The 22,315-nt window shown below is 41.1% G+C and overlaps 1 protein-coding gene across 2 annotated transcripts; it reads right to left on the bottom strand.

The window, feature by feature from the left end:
• Positions 1–430: 430 nt before the first annotated feature.
• On the bottom strand, positions 431–21,690 carry EIF4E3 (eukaryotic translation initiation factor 4E family member 3). Of its 2 annotated transcripts, none has more exons than XM_086619087.1 (7): positions 21,536–21,690; positions 11,365–11,437; positions 8,770–8,864; positions 6,707–6,767; positions 3,452–3,518; positions 1,036–1,191; positions 431–477 (listed from the first exon to the last, which is right to left on the bottom strand). In XM_086619087.1, the coding sequence occupies exons 1-7, from the start codon at positions 21,688–21,690 to the stop codon at positions 431–433; spliced, it is 654 nt and encodes a 217-aa protein (XP_086475213.1). The 2 variants fall into 2 exon arrangements, with proteins under 2 accessions (XP_086475213.1, XP_086475215.1); XM_086619089.1 differs by lacking the exon at positions 21,536–21,690 and adding an exon at positions 11,250–11,270 and having other exon boundaries at positions 11,329–11,433.
• Between the last annotated feature and the right edge of the window lie 625 nt (positions 21,691–22,315).

The following is a 22,315-nucleotide window of genomic DNA, read 5'->3' as shown; positions in this document are numbered from 1 at the left end:
GAGTAAATCTTAACACGATAGGAATGTTTTAAAATGAAAATTGAAAACACATTTCACCAAGCCAGTATTCCTCTGCGTACAGCACATCCAGGAAAAGCAGCGTACCATCTCTGTGCACGTTTGCATTTAACTAAGTACAGTTCAGAAGAAATTAAAGCCTTCTATCTTAATGAAATAGGAACAAATATAATCTGATTGGAAAAAAAAAATCTTTTTAAAGAAACAATGGAAAGTTAAAAAACCCCAACCAAACCAGAAGTAATGAACTGCACGTTTAGCAGTGAAGGCACCTGCTTCTCCTCACTTTCCCAGTTTGAAATGTTAGAAACTCAAAGGGCCACTGTGTGCAGTGCTTCTGTAGGGCTTCCACCATCCTTCTCCTTGTCCAGACCACCTCAAAACATCAAATAACAGCAAACAAGCTTGGCACTTAATGTTTTCCCCGCCGGCCTTCAAAAGCATGATGCTCTCTGTGTGCTAAAGAAGAGAGAAGGAAAAAGAGAATAAAGGAACATAGAAACTTTGCTGAGGAGTTGAAAAGATGAAAAGAGGAGACAATATGTAAGTGGTCAAGGAAGATACAACATGCCAACAAGTGATCTTTGCGAATACACTATTCTGATAAAACATTTATATAGAGCCTAAGATAAGAGATTCCTTAAAATCCTGATTGTAAATGGTTCCTCTAAATGAATACCTAAATTGAAAAGTATGCAGTCTTCAGAGTTATCAAAAGATTTGTCTCACTCGCTTTAGGAATCAGGCATATTAAACATATGTTTATATATATAAATATATAAACATATTATATAAACATAAATATATTCTAAAATTAAAGATATCTTATATTTTGAATGGCAGCTAATTTACATGGAAGAGACAAAAAAGTGCATTTTTGAAGCAATAATTTTAACACAATGAGAGATGCTATGTTTCCAAATGATTAATGATGAATCAGACATATTCCCATGGAAATACCCTACCAGCATCTTGTTTCTCTAATGAAGGTAGAAATCATCAGTACAAAATACTTACATTTATAAAAGACCGCTTTAAAAGATGTGTGTGGCAGAAGTTTATGTATCTTTTCTAAAACTTTTGCCTCACTTGCTAAAGAGGCATTCACGTTCCAGACTTGCACAACATCTTCACGGTCACGAACGCTGACGCTAACCCCTATTACTTCATCATCTGCACAGAAAAGGAAGCATCATTAAGGAATACTTTAGAAGTGAAACATGTCTCATTTGATACTTAAGGATTATGAAACAGTGTCCAAAAGCTGAACAAACTGAAGAAATGAAAGAAAGCAATCTCCAGTGAGGAGAATACCAATGTTCAAACCAGACAAAATAGTTACTGGAAAGAAACAAACACTGTATTTACAGAAGCTATTGGAAATACTACCTCATAGTGGTTTGAATAAAGTGCCGTAGCATTATTCATCTTTGTTATTAGCACTCTTATCCTTGATTAGAAGGGAATCACAAGACTCCCTTCAGTGAGGGTAGCAATATAAACTACTAAAGGCAATTTACCTACGGTAATGTCTATAAGCAAAAAGGGAGGGGTGAGGCTGAAACAACTAGAATCCCAGGAACAGTACCTGGTGGAGATCAGCTTTTCCAGACTTTGCTCTCTTTTTCATTTTGTCAAGGCAGCAACAGAAAAATAAAAAGGAAAAAAATTACTCAAGCCCCAGTCAAGCTGCTGCTGCCACTGTTGGTAACTCTGTGCTTCACTGAAGAAGCCCTTTTTGGTGTGAAATTCTCAGGATGCAGCTTCATGGACAGCTCAGCCTAAGGCCACATCGTGTCTGAGAGCAGTGGCTGCCTCCAGCAGCAACCTCCACAGCACAGCTGCACCGTGCATCCCAAGGAAGGGGTCAGGAATGATAATGCAAAAGTGATGTCAAGAGCACATGGCCAAGGGGAAAAACTACCTCCGTAGGCAGCAAAACGTCCTGTATTTGCTTAAACTGACCTCAATCCACCGTATCAGTACAAAGGGCAGGAACACTCCTTTCTTGTTACCAACTCCATTATGGATATTATCGATTTAAAAAAAGCAGCTATCAGAAATGTCTTTTGCAGCTCAAGGATTTGAGGCTTGTATTCTGTTCTTATGATTCTGGAAGTCAGGAAGGCAATGAGAAAAATACACTGAGAAACTCATTCAACAAAACTTTCGTAGGAAAAACAAAGCCACCAAGGTGAATATACCAGCGGCAGGCTACTGCAGTAGCCTGCTCTACCGTACTAGCTAGGTTTAAGAGAAACTGTTGGAAAGGTTTTTGCTGAACTGCTCTGCAAGCCCAAGAAATTCAATTATTTTCTCTGAAACAATAAAGCAGTGAAGGAACACTCCTAACAGGATATTCACCATCACTGCAACAGCCAGTTTAATCAGATATTCACATTTAGAAGAGGGTCAATATGGTCAAAAGAAGTGATGGAGAAAGTTAAACCGAAAAGTTAAATAACCGGTTTCCCAGTACTCCTTCCCTTTAGGCCAATGGATCAGCAGGATTGTCGTTTGCTTCACCCAGAAACAACAAACAGTTCTGCAACCGAACCTTAACGAATTAAATGGCCACAGACTCCTACTCACTTTTCATGACTAAGTAGCAGCACCTGACGATCTGTCTAAAGCCAGCCAGCATTCACAGGCCCTTCCTGGAGTCCATTTCCAAATGAAACCAGCAAGCTTGCAAGCGTAGAGAACATATTTATTCTGAAAGCGACTTCATTAAATGATTACCTCTAACCAAAATCACATGTGAGCTTCTGGATGATTAATGCCTGTTTTCCAGTAAACCAACAAGGTATTTTAAGAATATTTATGTAAATTCAATTATACTAAAGATCACTTTGACCTAAGCAGTATTTTTAAGCAATAATGAAAATACTGCTTCTGGGTAGAGTGCTAACCTGGGATTCAGGAGAGCCAGGTTTGTCCTATGGCCCTGTTCCAGGCTTTTAACGTCACCACGGGCAAATCACGCAGCTTCCCTCTGCTTCAGGTCTACACTAGTGCTTCCCCAACAACTCCTGACCCTATCAGGATAACCAGAAAGGACCATGAGGGCCAATAGGGGCATCTATCTACTTTATCTAATTTAGTTGCTTCCAATAGTGATGGTACAATCAACCTAGTATAGAAGCATAATTTGGGGTTCCAGAATCTTAGCATTGTAGAATTAATATTAATCATTTAAATGCTGGCTAACAGATAAGACATTCAATAACTAGAAAACCTGTTGGCTTCCCAGGGATGCAAGCTGCTGAGCTTGAGACTTGGGCTAAGACAGTCAGAATACTTTGTCCTCCTCTTAATGACAATGGGTATGAATATGATTTCCAGCCCTGTACCTCATTTTTAGCAGTGCTTCCATGTTCTGCATTCAAACTCAGTGTTTGTCATGCTAGCCTTAGTCATTTTTAAAAGTTACCTGCTGCACAACAATCTGTAAACTGCTCTCCAATGGTTGCTAACAGTAGCTCTTTCCAGACTGCAGCCTAATGAGGAAAAAAAAATAATAATAATTACATTTGTATTTTTATTTTTTAGTTTAAAAGTTAGGTTTGCTAGCTCAGTTTTGAGTCTGCTCTCTTTCTGAGGTTGCCTAGACAAAAAAAAAGTGTTTATTGTAGGTATGCGCTTATAAATAATTTCTTCAATACAGTTGGAGCAAGAATTTAGATCCTGAAAATACATACTATTACACAGAATTGTTCTAATAAATATTTAAAATATTTAACAGTAAGTTCACCTTCTCTGTATCTCTGTCCACAACTCATCCTGAATGCGGCAGTTAATGTAAAGCATGAAAGTGGATTTCTCACACGAATTTCCCATCATAAAAGACCATAAGTCTCCGCTTGTGCTCATGTGTTTCTACAGAAAAGAATTACTAACCACTTTAAGAACATTAGCCGAAAACTCTACCAGTAAATTAAATGGATTTATATTTAAACATCATCTATCTGATTTGCCTTGACTATGAAATAAGTCCATCTTTCAACAAATTCAAATGCTCACTAGAGAATTAAAACAGGGGGAAAAGCTATCTGCCACTTTTCTTTGGCTGTTAGACCAATTACGCTGTTGATTGCTTTGACACTTGTCATCAGCTAAGCCAAAGCCCTATGAAACTTCAAATGCATCTGGACTAATGTAATGCTCCAAGGTGTGGGTTTACAGGGACAGAACATTTGTGGTTTGTTTTTTTTTTTTTGAAAGAACACATCAACATGAATATTTGTCTGTATCACCATAATAACTTTTTCATATACTACTTGATAGGACAAGGGGTAATGGTTTTAAACTAAAAGAGGGTAGATTCAAACTGGATATATAAGGCAAAAATTTTTTATGATGGGGGTGGTGAAACACTGGCACAGGTTGCCCAGAGAGATGATAGATGCCCCATCCCTGGAAACGTTCAAGGTCAAGTTGGATGGGGCTCTGAGCAACCTGATCTGGTTGAAGATGTCCCTGCTCACTGCAGAGGGGTTGGGCTAGATGACCTTTAAAGGTCCCTTCCAACCCAAACTATTCTATGATACTTTTAAGGAATGTCTTTTCTGCTATATGAAGTTAGCCTGAGTTTTAGTACTATTAAAAATCCCAACTAATCAAATGCACCAGGTCAAAAGAAAAAGCAAGCGGCCATGAAGACGACAAACTAATAAACTGCTTTAATGGTGGTTTCTGAGTACTCCTAAGCCACCTTATATGCATCATATAAAGCTGTGCTACAGGAAGAACCATCTGATGCGATGGCTCCCAAGGCAGGTTGAAGACATCAGCGTGACAGCCTCTGACACGATCTAAGCCTTTCGTCTGCCCGTGGAATGGCTGAAAGATGAATGACGGGACTGACCACGCACACTCTCATTACCAGGCACAGTGCTCACTACTGTGAGTTGTCCTAACGGTCTCAAGGGGAGGAAGCACTTCATCCAGTAGTAAGCAGTTGCAGGATAAGGTTTATGAGGATCTAAAAAGTATTAGTTTTCATATTAAAAATTGGCATGCAGAAGTGTCACTGTACACATGCAGCAACATTTAAGTGTCAGTATTTTGTCAGTTTTTCATACCACTTGAAAGACTGGTATCTTTAGAAAAAAACCCCACATTTTCCTCCCTCCACACCCTCACCAAGAGCTGCTATAGTGTATCTTTTCGAGTTAGATCTACACAAGATGGTTTATCTTAGCCAAGGAGATGCTGTGTGCACATGTGATGATTTGAAGAATGAAGCCAGAAATGACAAATAGGCATAAAGGTATTATTTATGCTATTTACAAAGGCACTGAAAGCTGACTGACATTCACCTTCAATTAAACCTTTCAGAATTGACCTGGGACATGCAGTACATAGTTTCAGAGATCAAAAAGTACATTCATTTCATAATAAGGCCAACATTCCGCCTCTGAAGTCCCTAAATTCATCACCCAATAACGGAGGCTCTCCAAACCACTTGTCATCTATGACAGTCTTCACACTTTGGATTATAAGAGGAAAAAGAAAATTTCAGTCTTTTGTGATCCCTTGGGACCGTGGGGGACGATAGCCACAATTCACATATGGCGAAAAAAGCCCACAGGCAAAAATCAATTAACTTTTGGTTGATATTTCAAGTACCATCTTTCAGCATTTAATGCCTTCTGTAAGGCTGTGACATTTTTCTGACACACTTACACACATAAACACCACGTGTGAAGAGGTCAAATCTCCTCACCGTGACAGTTCACAGGAGAAGTGACTCACATGCATTTGATTAGGGGTGCAAAGAGAAACCCAATTGTTTCAGCAGGACTAGAACAAGGGTGTGCCTGAACAGATTTTATCTTTCACATTTTTAAATTAAAAAAAAAAAAAAAGAGGAGAAAAAAAACAAGCAGCACTACAGTTTCACAAGATGTACACAAGCTGATTTGACAACTCACTGTTGCCAAAGGGGATGATCCCACTCTTCTCCTTTACCCTCTAAACCCATCAAAAAAACTTCCATGGCCATACACTCAAATTAAAAATAAAACAAATGGGAGACTACTTCTCACATCAGAGTGCATTAAGCCGGCTCACAAAACAGTCTGATGCAAGCCATGAGACAGGACTAGTTATCAATGGAAACAACGTTTTAGTCTGTGTTTGGCTACAGGAAGTCCCAGCACTACTCACAGCCACACATGGGTGCCAAGGAGTCATGCCAAGCAAAAATAGTCCTGCTGAGTCTGACAGAGAGCTTAGCAGCATTTCAGTGAAACTCTGCAAGTTGTGCTGGACTCTCTGCGTGGACTTTTGAAGAGTGTAACTGAGGTTCTGGCTGTAATTTATCACATGATATTATCAGGAAAAGATTTTTATATGTTTCTCTGCATGCCTGTAAGCAAACAGTCTTGAGAACAAAGTTGATTATAAAATACTATGTTTCCAAATGGAAATGGAGTATAACTGCAGCTTTCATTTACTTGCTTTTGATAACTCTTGTCGATATATTATCAAGAGACATGGAATTACCTGAAAAAGAAACTTTTGCTCATTGTTTTACAATAAAAGGCTATAGACATTAAAACAGTGTTTAGTTGTTGTGTTGGGTGATGTCAGAACTAAAAAGCCTTACAACAGCTTTAGAAGATGGAGTTTAAAGAAACTTCCTAGCTAAACAGTGTCTAAGTAAAAAGTCAGTATTACATACCGTGCTTTCTTTAGGGACCTTCATTTTCCATATACCTCCTTTGGCATTGCTCTCCTCTTCCCTGGTTATGGAAAACATCAGTAAAATAAACATTCATATCCATATCTAGATAAACCTATGTTTGGAGTTTTAATTCTCCCAGAAAAATCTCATTTGAAATAGAATTACTAACTCCAGGTAGAATGACTCAAGCTATGACTTCTGACATCAGAGATAATTCTTCCATTGTTCATATGAAGTGTATCTCTCAACACTTTTGTAATCTCTTTCCCAAGTTTTGTGTGTTGGAAAATACTTACATTTCCCCTGACTACAGACCTGTACACTGCATGGGAACAAGCCACAAAGCAATTTTATGTTTTACTATGGTAACCTTTTATTTTGGAAAAAACTCTGCCATATTTTCATAGAAGCAGCTTATTACTCTCAAGTTTATCCAATTTAACAAAAGAACATGAGAGCACTTCATTTCAGTTTTGTGACAGCTAGAAATTAATCACCCTTATTAAACGAAAGGCTGAAGCTGCCCAGGGTCAAGGCAGACATAGCCATTAAACTGTATCATAATGACAAAGGCACAACATATAAACCTGTGAGCTTCAAGTTTATTCTGCCACAAGCCTTTTTATAAGATTTTAAATTAGGCTTCTAGTTTCTTGTTAAAAATCTGTATTAGCAAAGTTTAAGGCATAACCTACAATTCATTTTTGGAATATCTAGGCTCAGTATGAGACCTATAGAGTTTTCCCAGGGTCAATGGTCTCCCACCAATCCAGACAAACACTGGGGAAAGGAGAGGGAAAAATTTGGAAGGACATCTTCAAAAGTCTGCAGTCATCAATTCCTACTTCAGAACTTGTTTTCCTTCTTAAAAAACAATGCTGCAATTAGCCAGTATACTGTAACTGTAATCTGAGAAAAGCTTCTTGGTAGTAATTACTGAAAAGTTAGTGGGGTACTGAAGAGATGAATTGCTTGCAATCCCTTTCCTAAAATACAAAATTACTTTGACAGTCTTAAAATAGATGTATCATTTTTAGAAGAGGTCTTTCGCATTTCACACCTCTAATAGTCACTAACCAAATCAAAACCAAAAATATATAAAACAACCAAACAAACCCCAAAATGTTCTCACCCACCCTTACAAAGATAGGAAGACCTGCACACAATGGCCCAGCTGACTTATACGAAAACCAACATTTTTTCAAATCCAGTTTACCCATCCTGACCAGTCACAGTATTTTCACAAAAGCAGTGTAGACCTTCAGATGCATTTCACTTTAGAAAATTGTTTACTTGTTCAATGCATTCGGACAGAAACCCCCCTGTAGTAAATCACCACCCAGTTACACATACTACAATCAAGTCAAAGAACTCTAACCCAATCACAATCTATGCAAACGATGCCAAAAAGATCAAAACTCTTCAGAAACTGTGTAGGCTCTCTAATTGAGATGTGACGGACCTGCACCATGAAGGAAGTATGCAAAACTCAATTTCTGAAAGGAGAAACCTCAATGATTTATACTTTATTCCATTACTATCCTACAATTCGGTAGGAATTTGCTGCAATGAATCACTTCATAATGCTTTAAATTCTTTTTAATCCAAGGTATATGCACATTTGTCTGCTTTTGCACAGGTGAAGAAAAGTTACGGACCATCAGTCATTTGCATCATTATTACACCAGCTTTAGTGGCAATAAAAAAATTTACAAGTTAAAAATAATTCAAATACAAGTAACGTATTCCTGTGTATTCTTGAATTGAAATTCAAAAGCATATTATAACTTCTTAATTGCTATTTCATAATTCAATTTCTTTCTTACATTTATGTTCAGAGGTGGACAGTTAAATTACAGGCTATGTTTTTAATAAAGACTCTTTACTACAAGTCACTTTTAAGCTTAACAAGATCCTTAGGAGATTTCTTTCGTAGGTCTCAAGTTCAGGTATTTGCAGGCAGCAGAAACAAAACACTCCTGTCTCACACCTGTCTCCTTTCACCACTTCAGGTTTTTTCACTGCCCATTCCCAGAAATGTCTAACGATAACATACGTACCAAAGCGGCCGTCTTTCTCCCCGCATTAAATGGTAACTACATCTCAGAGGCAGATTTGTCACAGGAGGAATGTTGTTGTAGACACTCCAGAAATCCTTAAAAAGAGAAAATACTAATTGCATTAAGGCAAGAGAGTAAGTTTCATGCAGATTTACTTCCTTGTTCATTTTCTCTAAAACTATTACACATCCTACTCCTAGAGAACTGTCACCTTCTACATTACAATAAAATGTTCTGAAAAGAACTCGTTGCAATTCTTTTTTTAGATACCATGTACTACGTAAGGTGGAGGTAGAAAGAAGAGAAGCAGCTGAACTGTGGATTACTTTAGAATCAAAGTCCTGAGGAATAGAGGAAAAAAAAAAATCATCAAAATCAGTTACACTAAGTATGTTGGAACAAACTAGTACATAAAACTTTCTTAGCATATTGAAAATACATACTTATATCAAATACCCACCTTGTTTCACTTAAGACTAGTCTAAAACTTTATTATGTTTATCCTGAGTTACAAAACAACCACAAGCAATAATCCTGTTGAGCTAAATGCCTAACTAGCAATCCAACTACTTTGTCTAGATCACAGTGAAAAGTTTCAACCAGATGCAAAGAGCTTCAGATGTACATATTAATACAGGAATTAATACAGGGGGAAAGATTAGAAGATCCAAGTTACCAGAAGCCATGAGATTACTTCCCAGAATTTCTGCTAGTTGAAGCAGAAGCTATCATACCTCTTTGGGATGGTTAAAAGGCACCCAAAAGCAGTGGTGAGCAACAGGGAGGGATGACTGACAAGACCCCAATCCCCTTTCTTTTTTATCCAATAGCTGGGAATAAGAAGGGATTTTTAAAGCCTTATGTTGCATCAACTTGCAGTGATGCAATACTCAGCATTAGTACAACTCATTAAGTATTACCTAATATTTAATCATTAGCACAACTTTAGAAACAAATATTGCAACATCACGTGATAAAATTTTGTGGCCCTTGGCAATCGAACCTACCCACCACCATCATTACCCAGTCATAAGAAGAGATGGAAGACTATTTTAAAATATCAATATGAAACACCCGTTTCAGCTTTCATTTTACTCTTAACCTGGTTGTGTGCCCAAACCCTGGAGCTACTGACAGAAGTAGGAGGAGCAGAGCTACGCTGGCAGATGGCTGTAGAAATATTTGAGAGCTCGTGTCCTGAACCAGGGACTTGGTTTGGAGGTTTTGGTTTTCAAACATTCTCCAGGCGGTGCAGGCTGGCATTCCTCATTGACTAGCTACTACCCATGAAGGATAGTGATGAAGTCAATGCAAACTTTGGTTTTGCTTCTCCAAGGAAGATCATATTATGCACATGATGGACACATCATGAGCCACACTGTTAGCTTCTGATAACCTCAACCAGATCATGAGTCTTCCCAGAGGACCTGAAGCAGGTTTTTTGTATTTTAAACCCCATCCTGATGAGAAGAAAACCTCAAGTTTTTCAGTCAGTAAAACCTAACCATTTAAATAATTAAGGCTAGATTCAGAGTAGGAAAACAGGTAACACCAGATATTGTGTACACCAGTCCGTGGTCTTAAGCTGTCCTTTTTTCAACAAGAACCATTGCAGCCCATTTTGAAACAAACTGACTTTTGTTGTCAACTTCAGAGTGTCACTTCATTGCATGACCAATGGGGACATTCTGCTGACAGAGAGGTGAGAGGGAACCTCTCCCAAGGGTCTGAAGGACACTTCCATGTTTTAATGTCAAAGAACTTCCAACAATAAGCTCATTCCCAGAAAACTCCAAAAGCCAATTAATTTCTTAGGCCAATTAGCTGGGAAGAAACATCTCATGCAATGCAACAAGTTGTGCAGACGGTAATGAGAAAGCCTTATTTAAAACTTCAGGAGATCACTATGGCTGGGCTCCTTCAGAGAGACCGTATTGGCACTGCTGTAGAATTTCAGAGATTTAGTGAACTACAGTCAGCTTAGCATTAAGGTGAGACAAATACCAATTCACTACACTCCATGCTAACTGTGGTATTAAAACAAAAACGCAATTTTACTTGCCAGAGATGCCCACTGCTTGGCACTGGCAGGTGGCAAAGACGTGCAGAATTTCTCATTGCTGCAAGTACTGCATAATTTAAAAGCACTTTAACTCAAGTCAGTTTGCTAGATTTTTTTTTTTTTAATTCATGCTTAAGAAGGGAAAAAAAGAAAAAAACCCCACAGGCTGTAATTTTTAGTCTTTGTGTAATTATTTTATGCATTAAAAAAAAATAAAGGAAAAAAGGTAGGAAAAATATTCAGAAGATATCAAGTGTAACAATCTAATGGAGGTTCAAGTGGAAACTCAGGAAAGCTTAAGAAGAGCAGGCATGTCTGATCAATCCAATACGCTTCCTCCCTTCCTGGCCTGGAAAGCCAAATGAAATTCAAACAATGACTAATACCACACACAACCAGTAACACCCACATTTCATACTACAGGTAAGCAAAGCTGTAACTATGATTCAGCCATATGAGGAAAAATGAAACTTAAGGTGTGAAGTGACACCAATAACATGTGGCAACTCCTACAGCAAAGCTATACACCTTACCTGTACTGTCTGTACTGTATAAATCTTCTTCAGATTTGATGCACACTCAGCTGCTGTCGTTCCAGGAAGTGACCTTGAAAACAAAGTAGAGACTAATGAAAATATTTATTTTATCAAGGAGGAAGAAGGGATGCGGATGGGGAAATTGAATTATGTGAGTCTCAAGTTGAAATATTCATGTGTCAAAGTTACACAATAAACTCCAATTCCAATTATCATTAATTATTTAAAGATAGGCATTCAGGTGCTTTTATATGCCACGAAGACGATCCAAGGGCTGGAGCACCTCTCCTATGAAGACAGGCTGAGAGAGTTGGGGCTGTTCAGCCTGGAGAAGAGAAGGCTCCGGGGTGATCTTATTGCAGCCTTCCAGTACTTAAAGGGGGCCTACAGGAAAGCTGGAGAAGGACTTTTTACAAGGGTACGTAGTGACAGGACAAGGGGCAATGGCTTTAAACTGAAAGAGGGGAGATTTCGATTAGACCTAAGAAAGAAATTCTTCCCTCTGAGGGTGGTGAGGCACTGGCACAGGTTGCCCAGAGAAGCTGTGGCTGCCCCATCCCTGAAAGTGTTCAAGGCCAGGTTGGATGAGGCCTTGAGCAACCTGGTGTAGTGGAGGATGTCCCTGTTCATGGCAGGGGGGTTGGAACAAGATGATCTTTGAGGTCCCTTCCAACCCAAACCATTCTATGATTCTATATTTTTTGAATAAATTAAGATTCACCAGCTATTTTGTAAATCCATTGTGTATTTTGTATATTAATAATATGTTGCATGTTTTGTGGAATATTTTGATTAAACAGCTGAACCAGGAGTTTTAAACTCCAAATAACAGTGTTCCTTCTAACGGCCACCCCACACCCTTCTGCTCTTTGGCATCAAACAAAGTTCTGCAGTTTGAGTGCAAAGGGCTGGCAGCAAAAGACAGCCAGCCCCGATCCCGGGCTTCTTTTTCATCGCATTTAATACAACCCTGAACCCTTCTTGAGGGTTTTCACGTACTCTCAGCGTTCCACACTTTTAAAAAAGTCAAGTCACCCGCAGAGTCTATCCGCGGAACGAGCACGTGCCAGCAGGTGGCAGCGGCGCACAGCCGCCGGCGCTCCCCGCAGCCCCGCGCTCACAGGACCTGGTGCTGGTTTGGACTGGGACAGAGTTAGTTTTTCTTTTTAGCAGCTGGAGGAGCTCTGTGTTTTGGTTTTAGTCGGGGATTCGTTACGAGAAGCATGTTGATAGCGCACCGATGTTTACAGCTGGCGCTGAGACATCAAGGGCTTCCCATCTCGCCCTTGGAGCGAGCGTGCAGGAGCACCACGGGCTGGGGGAGCATGGGGGGATAAAGGCTCCACAACTCCTCTAGTGACTTGAATTTACATTTAGGATTGAGAGACAAATTGGCCAATGAATTATTCCGTATCATGCAACGTCATGCCCACTATATAGATGAGGGTTGATGGGGAAGTTGGGAATTCTCTTCTGAGGGATCTCAAACTCTTGAGAGTTCTCCCTCTCTCTTTTCAGGCCTCTTGCTCATCCAGGATTGCCATGTCAGGACTTACCTTATTTAGGATCATTTACCAGGATGGGACAGGCGTTAGTCACCGGGTGGTGAGCAATTCCACTGTGCATCACTTGTTTGTGTATATTATTATCAATATATATATATTCATATATAATTATTATTTTATCCGTATTATTTTTAATATAGTATTATTGTAAAATTGTTCCTATCTCAAACTCACGAGTCTCCTTCCCTTTTCCCCTCTCTTCTGCATTTGCCAGGGGTGAGCAAGCAGCTGCATGGTGTTTAGTTGCCGTCACACCTAACCCCTGCATCAACCTCCTCAGTATACCTGAGCGGATGGGACACATATACACAGGCAGATGAGAAGATCAAGTCTCAAAGAACAGCTCTCTCTTCTGGTGCGGTGAGCCATATAACCCAAAACATGCAGGAAGTTTCCAAGACTTCAGGCAGCTCTTCCACCACCAGTGTTTATTTCTTCAAGCCATGTGTTGTGGTTTAACCCCAGCAGGCAGCTAAGCCCCACACAGCTGCTCGCTCACTCCTCCCCGCTGTGGGCTGGGGAGAGAGAAGCATGAAAGTAAGAAAACTCGTGGGTTGAGATAAAGACAGTTAAGCAAAAGTAAGTAAAGCAAAAGCCGTGAGTGCAAGGAGGTGAAACAAGGAATTCATTTGCTCCTTCCCATGGGCAGGCAGGTGTTCAGCCATCTCCAGGAAAGCAGGGCTCCATCACACAGAATAGCTGCTTGGGAAGAAACATCATCACTCCAAACGTCCAGCCCTTCCTCCTTCTTCCTCTAGCTTTATATTCTGGGCACAACGTCATATGGTATGGAATATCCCTTTGGTCAGCTGTCCCAGCTGTGTCCTCTCTGTTTCTTGTGCACCCCCAGCCTACTCACTGATGGGGTGGTGTGAGAGGCAGAAAAGGCCTTGACTGTGTAAGCACACACGAAAACATCCCTGTATTATCAAGACTGTTTCTAGCACAAATCCAAAACATAAAAGCCCTGTACTAACTACTGTGAAAAAAAATTAACTCTATCCCAGCCAAAACCAGCACATGTCTACTACTAGCACTTCCAATAAAGCCAAGAGGTCCTTCGGTTGGTTTCATTGCCAGACCTCAGGGTTACACTGAGGTACACCAGACACAGTTTAGCATCTCTAGCTCACTCATACTGACTGTTCCCCATTTCCATCCCACCTGGAGCTGCTCCCTTCAGGCACACACAGCACTGACTGCACCTCATCATTTATAACTGTCATCACAACTCTTTGGTGTGCAGAACATGGGACAGCACATCCACATCCCCAGACATCACTGGCTCCTGTCACCACACTAATAGCACATCGTAACACCCATCTTACAATTCCCAGCACATGCCCTCACAGGCACAATTTGAGGGGAAGGAGGACAGAATTGCTAAGGCACATTCAATTAGTTAGAATTGGAAACATTTATTTTTCTGCCTCAGAAACTGAAGGACTTCTAAAGAAAAATGAAGATCAAAGACAAAGAAACATCCCATTGCATGTCAGAAGAGGAAATGAAAATGTGTAAAACGGAATCTGGAAACAGAAGCAACAGAGCAGTTCTAAGGAAACAGAGGGAAAAACAGTTGTTGTTCAGGTACCTGCTGAAGAAAGGACAAAAGCAAACCAGCTCTCAGTAACTCTCCCATCAATGTGGCTGTTTGCCCTCATACATCTGATCAGCATGTCCAGGAAAACACTAAAGTTAACTCTCAGTTGCCACAGAGCTCGATCAGGCTGTGGGACAAAAGCTAGATATTCACGTAAAGGAAGAAGCTTAATATGCAAAACTACTGAAACAGCATCACTCGTGAACATGATCATGTTCAAAACTCTAGTAATAGCTCCAAAGTTTTTTGAAGGCTCCTACCAAAATAACTTACTTCAAAAATACATACAAAACCAGCAGAGAAAGCCCTCCTGACTTTTTCAGTATAGAACAGACAAACTACCATCTACTTTTGTTATTTGCCTGTTAATCACTAGGCATAAGAGTACATTGCAATGGTGGAACTGATGAGAAAACAGTATTACATGTCCAAATCTCAAAACTCACCTTACCTAGAGGTTATAAAAACAAACAAAAAACCCCAAGAAATTGCTATGGCACAGATTCTAGTCCTGTGACTCATGAACTATCAGTTTTCCCACGGGAGTTCTCATAACTTCAAAACAACAACAAACAAAACATTCATCAATGTGCTCCAAAAGAATTACCATAGTAAGGTGTGTGTAGGGGGTGGGTGTTTGGTTTTTTGAATTTATTTTTTTTTCTTTTTTTGCACTCTACACTCATTCATAAAGAGCAAAAACATAAATTCACAGCATTTAGCAGAAACAGAGACAGTCAGATGGCTTTTGAATGCACAAAAAAGTAGTAAGTTAAATCAGCTTTAAAGCTTATCAGGTGACTTAACGGTGTTTGTGGGTTGGGAGTAGTGGCTTTGCAACAAACTACTTGTTTTTCCCTTGTTGCTGACTGAAGTAGCACCTCTCTGCTACCACTTTGCTTGATGTATAATAGAACAAACAGGCAAAACCTGAGATAACTTTGTCTCTTGTCTCACACCACTGCCCACAAAATTGCTTCTCTTAGGCACTACTTCTGCCAGTTTGCTAATTTATGCATATGGGGTTAACTTTGGGGTAAAACTTATAGCATCATCACTCTCTACACTCACACTGATACTGCCACTGAGATGCTTTGATAGCAACGTCTGCTCAAATAAAAGATTAAAATCTATTCTCTAACCATAGCCTTCAAAGGTTATCTAGATAATCATGGTAGCCATTTAGCAAATTCAGTGCCATTTGAAGGAGCAGCTAAGACAGATTGACAGAATATTCCACTCTGACGTTATAAAATGGTTCATTTTGATAGTTGCAAATAACATTTTCCAGAGAAACTATGTGACCAGCTGGCAGAAAACACCAACCAACCAGCAAATTATCTGTTTTAAAAGTTAAGGTGAGTCACCATTTACTTCTAGTAATCTGCCTGGCAAGTGCTCCATGCCCACAAGATTACACACCATTATTTCAGCTTTTTACCCAGCTTTACTGGGTAAAACTGAAATGAAACCCCAAACTTTACTAAAAAAAAAAATCCAAAAACTACTGAAGGGACTGCAAATGAGAAAATGATGGCATGCGTTGATTTAAAAGTTTCAGGATCATTTGCTTCGGAAATTACACCTGCACAAATTTGGTTTAATGGATAAGTATAAAGCAGAGACAGTATTTTAATCACAGCCAGACAGATAGAAGGAAAAATTCCACAATTTCCTGCAAAACTGCAGATTGCTGACAAGTGATTCCACGATAGCCATCCATCAACTCGTCAGATCAGCACAGATGACAACTGAGGGCTTTTGTGCCTTGAAACCCATGAAATTGTGATTATTTTTTTTTTTTAACTGAGTACACAGTATGAGTTCAGATTAAAGTAGCAGAAATGGTAGATGACTTCCAAGTGAAGGAATCTATAGAAATGCCTATTTCTGTATCTCTTCCAGCAAACACACTATAAGCTAGGAGTACTAAGATGGTTTTATACATTGCTAGAAACCTCAATACACACACTACTACAAAACAGGAACTCTGCAAATACTGACCCTTGAAACGAAGCCATTACAGGATTCCTTCCTTTTGGATAATTTTACTGCCATCAACAATTTAATTAATCTGATATACCATAATGAACTGGTGAACAATTCATTTCCAGGTAACTCCACAGGCCCTGCAAATCCATGCTGACAGATGGGACATGGGTCACAGCACCAGCCAAGCACCAACAGCTCTTCTGGGGATAGAGATAGTTTGTCACCACACCACCTACCAACACACATCTGGGCTCCCCATGGAGAGTCTGCACATAAAATATCCAACAGTTCTCCTGGTCCACCTGTTTTGTGCCCCGTGATGCCACTTGTCTGCATCTTCAGAATCTTTATGGGAGAAATTTTAGTGCAGTATCTGGGATAATCCAGTTGCCTAATCAGGTACAGCATCTCACAGTAAACCACACGGGCACCAGTTAAAAGTGGAACATGGAAACAGGAGTAATCTACGTGAACTGAATCCTAATGCCAGCTTGCTTCGCTACTCCAGCATGAATAAAGAACAAAGGATACAAAGATAAATTCCATTGTTTTATCCATGAATAAACCTCCAGGTGGTTGCACTTATGTTAATGCCTGATGCTGAACTGTAGCTCTTCTGTTTCCCTGCGAAGAATTAAGGATAGAAGTTTTTCATATGTGCTCACACTGGCCTTTGTTTCCCAGTGGGAATCTCATCACGGCTTTAGCGGGAGCTTTAAAAGCTGCCAAGCACTTTTGAAAGTACCTCTCTAAGTATTTAGCTGCAACTGCTTTTGGTATAAATAAGCAAAATATTTACTTACAAAGCATAAACAACTCAAAAGCACACTGGGGCAACTAAATAAATCTGGTAATCCATTCTGAATACAAAGACTGATTTTGAGCCATCAAAGCCTGTCAAAATGCATTTACCAGATTGAACATTCTTATAATATTAACCATCATTTTTCATTGTAAGCCACCTACTCATAAGCTTTAATAGATGAAACAGATGATCCTAGATAAATAAGATTTTGCTAGAGGGAAGAAGGGAAAGTATTTCGTTTCCAATATCTGATGTGTTCAAAGATTCACAATTATTATGAAAATGGTTCAGTTACCAGAATTTATCTACTGAACTTTGTTAATATAGAACTCATCAGTACAACATGCAGAGAGAAAAATCGGCATGTAAGGATAACATGTTTGTGTAAGAATATTTTCACTTTTCTGGAGTAGACTAATAACACTGCATTATATTTGACAATGTTTGTAAACATATTCTTCGCCTCACAAAGATACAGAAGAGTTAAACCATTCTTGCAATAGAAACAAAATCACCTAAAAAGCACTGTTAGAATTGAGGCAAGAAGACAAGGCAGGGCGGCCACCATCCTGCAGCACCATCTGCCCTGCTGCACACTCAGAGTTCCATGGAAGCGGACACATCTCTGACGAGCTGTATCTAGAAATGAGATTTCTGTACTAGGCTTTTGTGTGACGTGTGCTCAACTCCTGATAGCACCAATTTGTATAGACAGCTACTGGTATTTGCCTCGCTGCTGACTGAAAGCAGTCTGTCAGCAACGCTGGCAGCTCGGATGCAGTCAGATCTTCAAAAGATGGCTTTTTGCAAGGCCGTGCAACATCTTCATTGTTGCATGTACACACACACACATTGTACTGAAAACTGCTACCACTGACAAAACCCCCGGCTTCTCGTCATGAGGCTGAAAAATCAGACAGCTACTAGTACTGGTGTGTTCCCTCTGTTATTTTGGTAGGGAAAGGCTTGATGTAGCATTAAACGTGAGATGGCATACAGTACCCAGGCTAAGTGACGGTCATGATTTGCAAGGTTTACAAGGTAGGATATTTGCATCACGTCCACACATACATCAAAAAGCATCATCAGCTTCACAGTTTTGTATTTACACAAAGATCATACTCAGATCCACAACCCCAAATCCCATTAAGGGACGGTTTCAATTGCCTAACACAGCTGGTTATCCAGCACATTCCAGCCTTTGATTGTCGTCTCACTTCTCCTTTTGTGCAATCCCTGCATTGAACGTGCTACACAACATGAATATGGTGACCAGATTTGTAAACCCTGTTTTTAATTTGTTATTTTCAGTGATGCCTATTGACACTTTGTTGTAAACAACTGAAAGACTACACAGTGTAGCAAAAACTAGAAAGACAACCTTTCATTTCAAAGTCAGAGGCACTGTAAGCAGGACCTGGCACCCATCCAGAGCCTCACCAAGATAAACACAAGTGTGAAGAGCCACCAGCATGAATCAGCCTCCCAAGGCCGTACCAAAGGCATCTGCAAGACTTGCTGAAATTCCCCATGCCCTGTAACATCACTGCAAAGTACCATAGATGAGACATGTAGGTATGAACGTGGAAACCTGCAAAACGGACAAATGAAACAGCAGATCTAAACTCCACGTTTAAGATCTTTTAGCACATGACCTTAAAACATTTTAAGAGTTGAAAAGGAAATCTCACTTCTCTTAAGAGAAAAAACACCTGACAGCTTCTCCGCCTTCTTCTGTGAAGCTGCTGACCTGCGAGCATTTGAAGATCATAGATGAGATCTTATTTGTCAAACTGGTGAATAATATTCTCCTCAACGCTTTCATCATGCTCACTTTCCTAAAGCATATACAGGGTAAGATATAAGAGCGATATCAGATAGTTACTATTTCAGACACACATAGCAAGAAGGGCTTAGCACTTAACGGGAAATGCAGATGCCCCATGACACGTGTGAGATAATGGCAACGAACCAGAACCTGGTCACAGGATCCCAGGCTCCAGAAGTTAAGCCTGTGCCAAGGCATTCGGAGAAACAAGTGCTGATGTAGATAAAGCAAAGGCGTTTACTTCTAAAGCAGGAGATATATCGAGTGACACTAAGATAAAAGCAAGGTCATGAACCTCTGGGGAATCACTTGGTAGCATATTGCTAGTTGCTGTAGAAAGTACTGTTTAGCTGATGAATATTTATTTTAACAGAGTGATTTAATGAAAACATATATTTTGGAGATGCTAGAATGTATGTCATGAATCGCTCTCACAGTAATTTAACAGAAAAAGACAACTACATATCCATCTCGATGCCCATATATCCTTAAGCGTCACTTCTTGCTTTTCAGTCCAAGTACAAGGTAAAATGTAGCAGCAGTCAAAAATCAATACCACCTCATGAGGAAACATCACTGCTCCACACTATGTGATACTGAAGTAAGTTAAAGTGCCAACAGTTATCTTCTGTGGAAAGTCCATCCTATACCAGCCTAAGTAACAATCCCTCCATCAAATCTGTGTGGGTGTACCAATAAATGTCACAGCTACTTCTGAGGGACTCTGCAGAGACCCATGAACCTCCACACACAGCAGTAAATTAAGTTCAGGGTTGTGTCTCTTGTGTGCTTTTCAGTGCCTTAAATGGTTTTTAATGGGCTGAAGCATGCCTTGTTTGCTGTCATTCTTGCTCCCTGCCATCATTCTATCACTGTTGCTGGTAAACAAAGCACACAGTTTTGTGGATATATGGTCCCATCTTTTTTCTATTTTTCTTTCACAAACACACTTGGTTTTGTAAGTCAAGGAACAATAATACTAACAAATTAATTGCACTTACATGTGATCAGAGAGTAGAAAAAGAAAAAAAATCAATAGAATAACTGATTTTAAGAGTCTAAAATACAGTGGAACCAAGACTTCAGAAAGAAAAAAAAATCATGATAGAAACTTGAAAAGGATTTTAACTTCTGATGTTGACTATAAAAGACAGACATGCTTATCTGCACATGGCTTGTGTAAACAAACAGATCTGGACGGTAGCTTGCTTAAACAGCAGTCCAAACGTGCCTTTTAAAAACAAACAAACAGAAAACACAACTCAGATCCTGAACCTGACTATAACTACGTCATGAGTTCAAAAGGATCATCCAGAAATAACTTATGGATGGATTTATAAGATTTGATTTGCAGGACCTGAGAATATGTGTGTGCTTTCAACAGTTTCTTGCAATTTTATCTTTCATGAGTTGAAAAGTTATCAAAACCAGGAGAATTTTACCACTTGTATGAGGCAGTATGTTCAGTGGCAGAAAGGCTTATAAAGGAGAGAACTTTCCTTCTGGAGCAAGGAGGGGAAGGAGAAATACAACAGAAAATTGAGAAAAGGGATATGTAGAAGATTAAAAACAAGATGCCAGAAAATACACACTAGAAAAACTATCAAATTCTGGTTCAAAACTTTTTATTTCAGTTTTGACTTCGGTACTTTTTCCCTATGCCTAGCTGTATGTGCCATGGGGATGAACTCCCTTTGCAGGAGCTTTCCGTGACCATTACAGACTAAAACTTCAAGCACACGAAATGTAGTTATGACTAGACGAACATTGCAGTCAATTAATAAATTCTAAGCTAATCCTTCAGAACAGATCACCTCAGATTTTTAAGAACTATTCATCTACAGGAGCTAAACCTGACTATTAAAGAGATATCAAATCTGACACATCACGGCCAGGTCGGTGGAACTCAGTCCGTTTGGGACAGGGGCACCAGGGACAGCCCAGTGACGTACAAACACTGCAGCTGCAGCAGCACAACCTTTAGCCTTCTATTTCTGGGGCTTGCAAGCGTCATGGCTAAATTTAGAGTTTAAAACACCCCGACGTTGCCGGAATCAATGCGCGTCCGTCGAACTCCAAAACCGAAAGCGTTTCCAAAACCGAATTCGAGCACCAGCTCCCGGCGAACGCTGCCCACCGAGCGCCTGTGCGCCCCGACGTCCCTCCGAGGCACTTTGCCCATACGCAGCACGAAATTAATGTGTTCGACGAGCGAAACTGATAAAAATCAGGGATGTTTCCCACAAACTGATTTTGGGTGTCCCGTCCCGTCCCCCCCCCCCCCCTTTCCGCTCCCCCGCCGCTCCCCGCCCGGCTCGGCGCGTCCCGCAGTGCCGTTGCCCGCCGCCCCCCCTGCGGCCCCCGGCCCCACTCACTTGTCCAGCCAGAAGGTCCAGGGCGAGTGCAGCGGCAGCCCCGCCGGCTCGGCCGCCTGCCCGCCCCGCCGCCGCCGGCCCCGCTCCCGGTCCCGCTCCCGGCCGCCCGCCGCCTCCCGCTCGCCGCCGCGGCGCTCGGGGGGGCTGAGCGCCATCTCCGTGGCCGGGGCGGGGGGGGCGAGGGGCGGGCCGGGAGGCGGGGAGGGGACAAGCGACGCTGCGGACGGGGGGAGGACCGGGGAGAGGGAGCCGGGCAAGGGATGGAGCGGGCGAGGGAGGGACAGATACGCAGGGTCAGGGAGGGAGTGGTGGGAAGGACAGACAGGGGGACTCGAATGGAGGGAGCCGCACCGATGGCGGCCACCATGGACACGGCCAGTGCCCACCTGAGGGCACGGGGGGGGGCTCCAGAAAGGGGCCCACGACATGTACCCGCCTCCATCCACGTTCCTGCCCCTCCTGCGGCGGGTGGGTGTTGATCGGCTTCGATGGACCTTGCCGGGGACCCGCAGCCGTGAGGCGCTGGGGCGGGCAGGGTGCCCGATGCCACCGTCCTGCGCCGAGCACGCTGCCAGCAGCCCCTGCTCTGCACGGACACAGGTCGTAGCGCAGATCTGAGGAGTCTCTGGGGCTGCCTTTCTGAAAGCAATAGCCTTCGGGTTCGGTTTGGCTTAGCGGTGCTGACTAGAAGACTACATCTGTCTAAAAATCCAAGTTTTAGGAGACAGAACCCTTGCACGTTCACAAAACGAAAGGATAAGTACCATGCAAACTGGCATA

This window comes from Tauraco erythrolophus, chromosome 12 (genome assembly GCF_009769465.1).
Source record: "Tauraco erythrolophus isolate bTauEry1 chromosome 12, bTauEry1.pri, whole genome shotgun sequence".
Taxonomy (NCBI): Eukaryota; Metazoa; Chordata; class Aves; order Musophagiformes; family Musophagidae; genus Tauraco; species Tauraco erythrolophus.
Note: the sequence above shows the minus strand (reverse complement) of the source record. Positions and strands in the feature narration are given on the sequence as shown.

What these genes read in the sequence shown, in the direction of transcription:
- EIF4E3 (XM_086619087.1), bottom strand. Translation starts at nt 21,690, where the DNA reads ATGGCGCTCAGCCCCCCCGAGCGCCGCGGCGGCGAGCGGGAGGCGGCG. An exon ending in TACAGATTGTTGTGCAGCAG is followed by an intron (nt 1,192 to 3,451) that starts GTAACTTTTAAA and finishes TTTTCTGTGCAG; the next exon opens with ATGATGAAGTAATAGGGGTT. An exon ending in TAAAGCGGTCTTTTATAAAT is followed by an intron (nt 478 to 1,035) that starts GTAAGTATTTTG and finishes TCTCTTCTTTAG; the next exon opens with CACACAGAGAGCATCATGCT.